Raw genomic sequence first — 11,141 nt, 5'->3', positions numbered from 1 at the left:
TGCCCATCTCGGTGGCTCTCATGGCACCACAGCTTTGATCGGCATCATTGCCATCTCCTGGACTTCTCAAACTCTTGTGGCCATGCCGAAAAATCAACGTTCTTTCATCTTTCTGCTGGCTGCACAAACTTTGTACAACCATGAATTATCCAGGTATTTCAGAATGTACTACTATCACAGTGCTACGTGTTCTTCCTTCCTTTGGTCTTTTTTTTTCCCACAATACTTGAACACTAGCTCTAAATTTATATATAAGAAGAACACAAGCCGAATCTGGATTGACAATTCTTTCAACTTCTTTAGACAATTGCCGAGCCGAGGATACAGAGGAAACAGGGAGCAAAAAACCTGAAGAAACGCTACCAGCAGGAGGCAAATGCAGCAAACACATTCTTACAGTTACAGTACAAAACCCCTTGCAGAAGCAGGAACCGGCATTGCATTGCAAACGAAGCACCTCATTCATGGATCATGAGAAGGTTTCAGGCAGAGGCTGGCCCTGCAGGAAGGCTCTGAAGAGCACCAACGACCGCCCGGGCTGCGAGAACGGCGCCTCGTGGGAGGCCCCCCTGATGGTGGCGAAGGATAGCGTGCCGCCGCCATACACCTGAGTCCATCCTCCAACCTGTGGATGGAGATCATAACACATTCAGTAACGAAATGCTGCAATGTTCATCAGTTTGCAGGTAGATGTGTCATCACTCATCAGCTTGTCTTGCCACGCACCTGCTGGCCCTCGAACCAAACCCGGTATGGTGTGGTCGTCTTGAGGCCCATGTCATGAGCCAAATTCTGCACCAGTGTTCGGCTTCCGGTTAGAGGGATCACCGAGTCCTGATCACCGCTGCGAAAAAAAAAAGTCGACGAAACAACTCTGCATGTTAGAACATCTGTTGGAAAGCTTTATGTTTCCCCAAAGTTCAGAGGACCATCCAACAGAAAAGATTCAGGCGAACATTTATATCTTGTTTCAGAAGTGGCAAAGTACAATGGTCTAAATTTGCCTACAGTGTGGTATCCGCAGAAGGTAAAAGCAAGGTACGTAAATTGGTACCAAGCCATAGGCTAGCTTTTTCCACACTTTTCCAGTTTATTTTCACATGTAAAGGTCAAGTACTAGTCCTGTAAGATTGTTGAGCGAGCTTTATGTTTCCTCAAAATTCAGAGGCCCCACTGCACACAAAGGTGATGCATATTTTGGTACATCGTCAAAGGTGCAAAAGTACAAGGATTTAGGACCTTGCACAAGATTCAGTTTCCCAAATCCTTTTGTCTCGAGACCATTGAACTTCATGATTGGTACGAAAATAAAGAGATTGAAATAAAGATCGAAGGGGGAAGAAAGACAATCTCAGTCTTTCAAAATACCTGTAAACCAGCACCCGGATGCCGGACTTGACGAGCGCCCCGACAATGTTGATGGTGGGGATCTGCAGGTTGAGCAGTTCGTACTCAAGAACACTGTACCCAGAGAAAAAAAACGAAACAAAGTTAACAACTCCTGTTCATCCATCAGACAGTAAATCGACAAAAAAAAACAGTGCGATCGATCGATCACCTGCTGCAGACGGCCCACTTGTCGACGCCGACGAGCCTGGCGCGCATCGCCGCCTGCACGTCGCGGCGGTTGAGGTAGCGGACGGTCTCGTCCTCAACGCAGACGTCGACCCGCTGGCCGCCGGCCGGCCGGCGCGGCGCCGGCGCCAGCGCCGCCGACTGCGAGAGCACCGAGGCGAGGCAGACGTCGAGCGTGACGTCGTACTTGTCGACGAAGCGGCTGGTCTCGCGGGTCACCTGGTTCATCACCCGCGCGCACAGCGGCGACAGCGCGCCGCCGTAGTACTCGGTCACGTACCGGGAGTAGTTGCAGACGGCGGTGAAGACGCGGTAGGTGCCGTCGGAGATGAGGCCGTGCGACCAGAAGTACTCGGCCCGGGAGTTGAAGTCCGTCGCGAACTCCAGCACCGGGTTGCCCAGCTGATGATCGTCACACAAGTTTCAGATTCTTGGTTAGACAAATTTTACTGAAAAAACTTGGATTTTTCAAATTAGAAGTTTCAGAACCAGCAAGAACTGCTCTTACAGCGATGCCTTTGAGGTTGAAGATCTTGTCCTTGGTGTTGTACTCGACCATGGCCTCGGCGAGCTGTGGGATGTAGTGCCCTGATTGGGAATCCAGAAAACAGCTATTTTCATCAAAACAACACAGAAAAAAATTGCAAAAGAAAAAATTACTAGTGAGCAAAAGTAGCTGTAATTACTAATTATGTATAACTGTATGTACCTGCGTAGCTTTCTCCGGCGATGTAGAGGTTTCTGCCCTTGTACTGTGGGAACTTTTGGAGCCACCTTTGCAGGAACACCATGTTGTCCGTGGCTTCATTGGTTCAGACGTGCAGTGGGGAGGGAGGAAAAGTTAGAAGAGCTCATCATCACACCCAGTCACAAGCACTGCTAGTCTGCTACCGACCAAACAAAAAAGAGAGCATGCCTTCTTTCTTCCCACATGTCACTTTTGTTACTAGTACATTTTTCTTCAACAAAAACATCGTTGCTTTTCTGACGCTCGCTAATACTTGGAATGAGAGAGACTGAGAGATTAGAACTACTAATACAGCATTTAATCTCTGTTTCATAAAGAAAAGACATTTGCAACGATGGAATCTGGCATACATGACAGTGAAGCTAGAGAAGAACAGAAGGTTCAGTACCTGTCATCTTGTCATCCACGCCCTGGTAGTAGGCAGCATCAGCAGAGTAGGAGTAGCCTACACCAGCCGGCGTCTCCAGGTAAATCACATTGGCCTCTGCATTTTTCAGCAGCAGCAACAACAACAAATACAGAACAGGGGAACATGAGCAACTTTCTTGGGCCGGCCAAGAATTGGAACTAGCAGCATGAAAAGTTGCAGTAAAAAAAAGTTCAGAGTGGATGCACTCATGGCCTCACACACACACACAGACACACCTTTGTTCCAGCTGTATTCATTCTTCACCAGCACCTGCCCACTAGGCCTGAAGGGGCCGTTCTCCGAGAAGGCCCCTACACCCAGTGAAGAACACCCGGGGCCTACACAAGCATTGATCCAAAGGAATCTCAAAAAGAGCAAGGATGGACAGGTACATGACAAAATTTTGGGATCAAGGATTCCATGAACAAGAGCACGAGAAAGCAAACACAAATTTTCAAACACGAACTGTGTATCCCAGCATCTCAAAAATGCAGGAGCAAGCTCTGCATCCAGGTTTCAGTCAGAACTCACCTCCATTGAGCCAGAGGACGAGAGGCTTGGAGGCAGGGTCGACCTCGGCCTCGATGAAGTAGTAGAAGAGCGCCCTCTTGCCGGCGTCGTCCACGGCGACGTAGCCGGAGTACTGGGCGAAGCTCACCTCCGGCTGCCCGGGGAGCCGCCTGATCCTGTCGGCGGCAGCTCCGTCGCAAGAGCCCAGGCGGCAGCACAGCGCCGTAGCGACGAGCACAAGCACCATGGCCAGTGCCCTGCTGGAGCAGCTCACCGGAGCTGGCATCGCCATGGCTCCAACCTCCAATGGAGTAAGAGCGAGAGAGAGAGAGAGACTGGAGCTGCAAGAGTCAAGTGTGCTCTTTTGCCTAGAGAGCACAAAAAAATGTTCAAAAGACGAATGATTCAGTGGGAGGAGGAGGGAGAGAGTGGAGGTGGCAGATGCAGGGAGCTGAGGCCTCTGCTTGGTTGGAGCACTGGGCACTGGCTGGGATATATAGCAGGGGGAAAGGGCATAAAAGGTACGTTTTGTTAGGACTGTTGGTGTGGTTTGTCAGCCTTTGTTAAATTTATAAATACACATGGTATCAGGATCAGGGTCGGATTGATAGCTGTTAACTGTTTCTGAAAGTCCATTTGTTCAGCAGACACTCATGAATGCCCAGATCTAGGATTCAGGAAGTAGGATTAGGATGTTCTTTAGTTCAGCTTGTGCTCACGTTAGCAGCTTCTTGTGAAACTGGCGTTAGCATTAGTGATTTAGCTCTGGTTCTTGAGAAGTTTCTTGTGAGTAGTGGTCAGTACATTAGCTGAAAGGTAGTGGAAGTTCATGTGCGCAATTTGACAAAACAATGCACTGACAAAATAGTAGGTAGAGACAGACGAGAGTTAGTACGGAGTACATATAGGGAATAAAATTCCAGCAAAGATTTTCAAATGCTAGGAGCATGCTGCATGCACCAGCCATTTTCCCCACATGCTGAACATTGCATTTCACAAATTATTTATTTTCTGCAGGTAGAAATAACTGACCATCTTTGTGCACTGACCAGTGACTAACTTAAGAATTACTTGTACATTGGAAAAAATAAGTCTGAAATGAGAGAGAGAGAGAGAGCGCGCAGGGACCCAAGGGGGCAAAAGCCTTTGCTGCACTACAGAAAGTAGGCTTTTTAGAGAACTTCCACAGTCACGCTGTTGTTTATACTGCTGCCTTGTGCAGAATGGTGGGCACTGGTCCCCACACGTCAGTCTCATGCCTCACGGAGCAACAAGTCAAGGTGAATTGTTTCCTTCCACTTTCTTTTTGAATAAAATTATTTCTATATAAACATAAGAAATACTGTAAGAATATATTTAGTAGCTCCTACGATACTTAAATATACAGTTGTTTTATTTTTTCTTGAGTCAAACACTTCAAACTTTGGCTGAGTTTATACAAAAAATAAACGTAGGGAATATGTTTTGACAGTGCATTTGTTATTTATGATTAAAGTAATAAAGAAAGAAAAGTTTGATAAATCCGCGGCAGTGACTTGCAACTTTGCAGGAACAGGAGGCAGGAAATGCATTTGGCTGTTATGATCTCTAGCCTGCTTCCAATGCAGGTGTATTGGTACTAGTAATGTGTCACAACATTTGCCTGCAACTCTCCAAACAACTTAATCCTATTTAATTAAGTGCCACCGAAAGATTGGCCACAATTTTGGATCGAAGCAACCGTGTCCTGCTTTCTGTCCACGTCAGGGCACGCCCTTCAACACGGAAAGTGTTCAGCTACCTTTGGTTCATCAGTTCCAGGACCTTAGGCCTAGATGCAAGTTCAAGGACCCATAAATAGAAAATGTCTTAGGCCCTGGTTGGTTCCAAATAAGTCACCCATTTATAAGCTAAAAAGTGGAAAAGGAACTTAATTTGCCAAACAATCCTAACTTATATGTCACCTCAACTTATAAATTTTAAGTAGCTCCACCCCAACTTAAAACTTATAAGTCTCCCTTTTCCGTGTGGGGCCCACATCTTTTAAGTCACTTAACAATCAAACACCCATGACTTATAAGTCACTGGTTTAAAGTTACCTGACTTATAAGTAGGCGACTTATTTGGAACCAAACAGGACCTTAGAATAAAAAAAACTATTATCACTAATGCAACCTACATATAAGCTAGCTGATATATATTTTGTAGGGCGGGAAAAATTGGGACAGATAAATAAATTTTACAATGATTGAAAAAAAATAGGAGACGTCCATCTGATAAAATCTTACAGTAGTGAAGGTAGGAAGTACCTAGGGTAAAATACATGGTACTTTCAAAATGTGAGACCAAGTACAAAAAACTGAGACTGAATACTAATTTAATTTAATTTTTATATATAATTTACATAAATCAACGGCTAGAAAAAATTCAAGATAAAAGTACCTAAAAGTTCTTTAGTACTTTACAATCATTGTAAAAGAGCTCCGAATATGATGCCTTTTTCAGAAAAGAAACAATTTAAGCCAATTAGACCAAGGTACCAAATGCCAAAAAAGACAAGCTGCAAATGAAAAAGAAAGGAATAAAACTTCTTTAGTAAAAAAATCAATAAGGAGCTTTGTATTGAAAGATGAATTGCACGAGCACTACCCACCTCAGCCGTCAAGTACACACTCTAGGAATGCAATAAAAATAAATTACATGGCACATGCATGCATGATGAATTATATATGGAATTTTTTGAATGCGCAACTTTTATTGTGCTGTAGATTTGCTCAGTCCAAGATATCTACAAATATGTGAAATTCAGTTGTTCCGACTGGCAAAACCCTTTTTGAAAATGCTCCATAGTACGGCACCTGTATGTACAGTTCTGTAGAAGTGCAGAGTGGCATGTGGTCATTCCGCTAATTACGGTTTGTCCATGGACGCAAGCGCCTTGTTTTATCCCTGGAGCGACATTCAGGGGAGGCGTGAGGCTGCTGTCTGCAGTATTAACCCCACTTCTTTGTTTCCTTTCCAGCAAGGGTCATGTTCATTGAGCATCTCTCTCTCTCTCTCTCTCTCTCTCTCTCTCTCTCTCTCTCTCTCTCTGTGTGTGTGTGACTGAGTGAGCGAGTGATTGATTGCTGAAGGGAGGTGTCTTTTAGCACTAAACCCAATCCCCACTGTCTACCCATTTTTCAGGGGAAAGCATTATTATTGCAAATGCAAACACCAAGATATTCCAAGATTCCACATTCAGCCTTGTCCACCCAACCATAAAGGAGAGGCATGATCTTTGCTGAACTATGAGAAGAATGCATGGGTTGTACGTTCCACACAACACAAGCATGATATTATTTACTAAAATTTCAAAGATTGAGGATCAACAAATTTATATCAGCATATCTCTTTTCAGTTGAGCTTTTAATGTTGGCGTTATATTTGTTTAATGGGAAAATTCGATTCGTGCCACCACAGCTCCGTGAAATTGGGTGTCACGTTCAAAATCATGCCACTCAATGACATGATTTTGAACATGAGATCCAACTTCAAGAAATTGGAGTGGCATGGATCAAAATGACCCTTGTTTAATTGAGAGGCCAGGGGGTTTCATTTTTGTGACGAAAGTGAACGTAGGGAGTTTTGGGAGGTCTGATAAACCAGTTGGTTATAGAAACCGCTCATTGTTGCTGTTGAATAATGTCTGACGAATTAGTTATCTTGGTTAATTCCAGCACTTAAAAATGCAAAGCATGCATTCACATCTCTCTCTCTCTCCTGATTTTTTTAACTCTCTTCTGAATGTTTTTAGCATAACAAGAAATGAAGAGTAATCCAACCATAAAAGTACATGTAGTAGCAAACACAAGTTCTGTGAGTACAAGCTACCAGCATTAGGGCCCAGCAACTAACACAGTAAAGCAAGAGGGACAAGCCTGCCTGCTGTCCTATGAAAAGGATAAACAGGCAACCCCGTGCAATTATTGAGCTAATACAAACTGCCCCCAGCTTTAGGAAAAAAACTAATCACGCAAGCACAAGGGACACCAGCGTCTAAAAAGATGGCTCCAAATAATCTAAGCATGTGTGGCCGTACGGGACACATGCTCTCTCAGGTAAACTGTACTACTGAAAGCCTGAAGCTGCAGAGGTTTTATATTGCTGGGTAATGTAGGAGCTCATGCTGGTACCTTTTGGTGTAAAGCCGGAGGAGATCACTTGCCTTCTGGAACTGGAAGCATGCACGCAAAAGAGAATGTATAAGCAGCCTTGCTTTGCAATCTGCCAAGTACTTTTGTTGATATTGCTAATGAAATGATTAACTGATCCTACATATATACTATATGAAATAGCATTAGGGCCCTCCCGTTTGGGTTGGATTCACATATCCACTCGATCCAATCTTTTTTTATTTGTTTTGGGCATGGTGTCCAAAGCAACCTTTTTACCGTGTATTCTTTATTTTGAAAATATATATTAGTTGGATTTAAGAAAAAATACTATAATTTGTATAATTTTAATGAAAATGCTATTATAACACATTATGTCATAAATCTAAGCACTTGTATATATATAACTATGATGAATGTTCAGACTTCATCCTATTCTTTTTGTTTTGAAAGAGCAGACTTCATCCTATTCCACACGCTGAGAATATATGGAGCATAACTATTTTCTTAAAATATCGCTAATAGTATTCTTCATCTATGGCTCCATTTGTGCATAATGCTTACAATGGCCCTGTTTGGTTTGTGCTATGCTAGAACTGTAGCAACTTTGACCATTAATTAGAGGTATTAAATAAAGGCAGTTTGCAAAACTAGCTCCACAATCCTTGTGCTAGGAACCATGAAAAATCTAATGAGGCATTTGACTGCGCGATTAGAGGATGGTTACTATAGCATCACTGTAGCCAATCGTTGATTAATTACCATCATTAGATTCATCACGGAAAGTTACACCCATTACTACAAAGGTTTTACAAATAAACTTCGTCTAGTACTTCATGCATGCAAAAGAAATTCGTGCTAGGAACTAGCACATACAAACCAAACGGGGCAAATTTGTAGGGATTTTTTAAATTGGCTCCAAATATGGTAATATGATTTTTCAATGAGTTTCCACATATATTATTTTTTAAGAATATAGAGTATAACTCAGACACTCATATAGCACATGCACACTCACCCCTATGACCACACGTACACAAACTCTACTTCTATGAGCACCTTCGAAGACTATACCAGCAAATCCTCGGCATTGACGAAGTTACCATATGTATATTGCTGTCGATAGGAACATTGCCTACCACTGAAAGCACAACTTCGTTAAATCCTAGAATATTTGCTCGTACGGGGAGTCAAACCTAGGACCTAAGGTGCTACCGAGACTCTTGTAACCACTAGGCTACAGACCATTTCGCAATAAGTTTCCATATCAGTAGGCTCCTAATCACATCTAAACCTGCACGCATCTAGAATTGATTCAGGCAACCACTAGATGCTTCTTATATTCAGTATGCATCATCCTCTTGCCCACCCAAAGGCTAATCTGTGTTATGACCCACAATTGTTTAATTAAGCACTTTTGCAATGATCATTTAATCACTTCATTAGCAATATCAACAGAAGTACATAGCAGACACCCCTTAATTAATGTGCATGCTAATCTAAGCAGAGCTGATGCCATTTTGCTAAATTATTGGTTCTATTTTTCTTGCCTCAATTGTGTTTATATTCAAAAAGGAAATGAAGCTTGCCCCTAAGTCTCTTTAGTTTTTCAATTCTCTAAAAGACTCTGGTATATAACTTAGATGTTATTTTGAAACTGTGGACTAAGAAGTAAACCAATGGAACATGTTGCTCGATACTTTGTTCCAATAACTATTAAGCACACGTGTACCATGTTAATCTAATGTCATGACTCGCTCTTATAGTAATAAACCATATGGTCGAAGTCCAAACCTAAGTAAATAGATTTCGTGCCATTTCTTGAAGGTACCACTAAAAAGAAGGTTACAAGAGATTAAAAAATAAGATACCATAGGTTCATTACTGGCAATTGGACCCAGGGTCCCTATCATCCTAACTAAATAATGGCAACATAATATTGTGACTAACGAATGTTTTGTAGCGGTAATCTTAACTTAATGCAATGATTGGTTTTCATGGTGTTCTTGGCCCTAATTTGTTTTGATGATTAATGGCAACATAATATTGCGACTAACGAATGTTTTGTAGCGGTAATCTTAACTTAATGCAACGATTGGTTTTCATGGTGTTCTTGGCCCCATCGTTGTGGTTTTCATTGTATTGGGACAAAGGATCGGATATGCACGAAGATTAAGGATAAGCTAGTTATAAGTATCGTTTGGCATTGAGAGATGCTCATAATAGTTTAGAATCTTGTTTGTCCTTTGGCCCTACTATAAGGGGGGGGGGAGGGGGGCAAGAAGTAGGAGCTTGACCTAGATAAGCCTAAAGATAGGTGTGATTCACACTTGTAAAAATCTATTGCTTGGTAGCTCAGATGAAGCTATAAGAAGCATATAGATGGGTCAAAGAGTTTGAATTGGATGAGTTTAATTACCTAACTCAGAACTCACAATTTCAACTGACCGACTAATTCGGTCATGTACATATGGGGTCATCGAACTAGTCGGTGGTCCTTGGCTCTTGCTCAATATGCTACCGGAGTAACAATATGGTTCAGTGACAAGTGACCAAATCTGTCAGTCCTACTATGTAACCAGGGCAAAACCTACTAGAATGATGGTTTGATTCGGTGCTTGGTGACTTAGGCAAGACCAAATTAGTTGGTAGTGCGGTAATGTTAAGCAAAACCTTCTGGAATGATAGATTAATACGGTGCTCATGATTCTAAGCATCACCAGATCAGTCAGTGAGTGCTTGGACTGAGACGAAACTCTCTGTCAGTCCTACTATGTGTCCCTATGCAGAAAGCGATCACCGATTGATTCGCTGAGACAAATTTGTGCTGACCAAATCAATCGGCCCATGCCGCGTGTGCAACTGGGCAACGACTAGTTCTTTGGAGGTGGACTATATATACATGATCTACTACTCCAAGGAAGCTCTCTTGAGTCTTGATACCAGGAAGCATTTCACTCATATTTGGGATCAAGGGCAAGTGAAGCACTAGAGTGATTTGCAAAGTTCTTAATTAAAGATTACGGATATCATTAGTGCTCAGGAGTACCAAGTGTGCATCCATCTTTCTCTTGATGTTGAGCAGATCAGGTGAAGTTCTTTCTTGGCACTCTTAGTGATCAGCACCACCTAGATGTCTTGGTGGTGGTGTTCTCGGTGAGCTCTCAAGAAGGAGTCTTGTGAGAAGCCTAAGAAGGTTGTGCTCGGTTTGGTTGAATCCGCCGAGGTGGAGAATGGATATCCACTAGAGAGCACTTGATCTCTCTAGATTATTGCTCTTAGATGCAGAGTACCATGACCTAAAATAAGCAAAAACAAATATAAAGGGATACATACACACCTTTTTTTTTGAAATATACATACATGTTGTCTATGAAAAGGAAAAATAAAATAAAATAAAAACGACTGCATGTTGACTGGTGCTGATCCAAATTAATTGATTGGATCATTAGACCAAGCAGTTCGCTGAATTTTGTGAAAAGTTTACATGAATGTTCAAAAAGCCCTTCGCCTTTTGACTGTTCAATGCGCTACCACTTGCGGCAACAGTTCCACCTCCTCTCTTCCAGACATTTTCAATTCACCACCGCCGTCAGCTGATCGATCGGCCCCGTCCGAACACGTCAGAAGGCCGGAAACAACACAAAACTGGCACTGTTCATGTCCTCGATCGCCAATGCATATGCATGGGACGACGAATTGAAGAAGGACGGCAATAATTCATCAGAGAAAACACATCTCGACCACGCGCCCTTTTCTTGGGATT

At 42.7% G+C, this 11,141-nt stretch overlaps 1 protein-coding gene across 1 annotated transcript; it reads right to left on the bottom strand.

The window, feature by feature from the left end:
• Window positions 1–244: 244 nt before the first annotated feature.
• LOC120644468 (serine carboxypeptidase-like 45) lies at window positions 245–3,725 on the bottom strand. Its single transcript, XM_039921099.1, has 9 exons — window positions 3,264–3,725; window positions 2,969–3,070; window positions 2,712–2,807; window positions 2,285–2,377; window positions 2,084–2,163; window positions 1,559–1,977; window positions 1,369–1,461; window positions 727–844; window positions 245–625 (listed from the first exon to the last, which is right to left on the bottom strand). The coding sequence occupies exons 1-9, from the start codon at window positions 3,532–3,534 to the stop codon at window positions 470–472; spliced, it is 1,428 nt and encodes a 475-aa protein (XP_039777033.1). The 5' UTR covers window positions 3,535–3,725; the 3' UTR covers window positions 245–469.
• Window positions 3,726–11,141: the final 7,416 nt, after the last annotated feature.

Source organism: Panicum virgatum, chromosome 8K, assembly GCF_016808335.1.
Source record: "Panicum virgatum strain AP13 chromosome 8K, P.virgatum_v5, whole genome shotgun sequence".
In the NCBI taxonomy this organism is placed as follows: Eukaryota; Viridiplantae; Streptophyta; class Magnoliopsida; order Poales; family Poaceae; genus Panicum; species Panicum virgatum.
The sequence above is the reverse complement of the archived record's forward strand: the minus strand, read 5'-3'. Positions and strand labels throughout refer to the sequence as shown.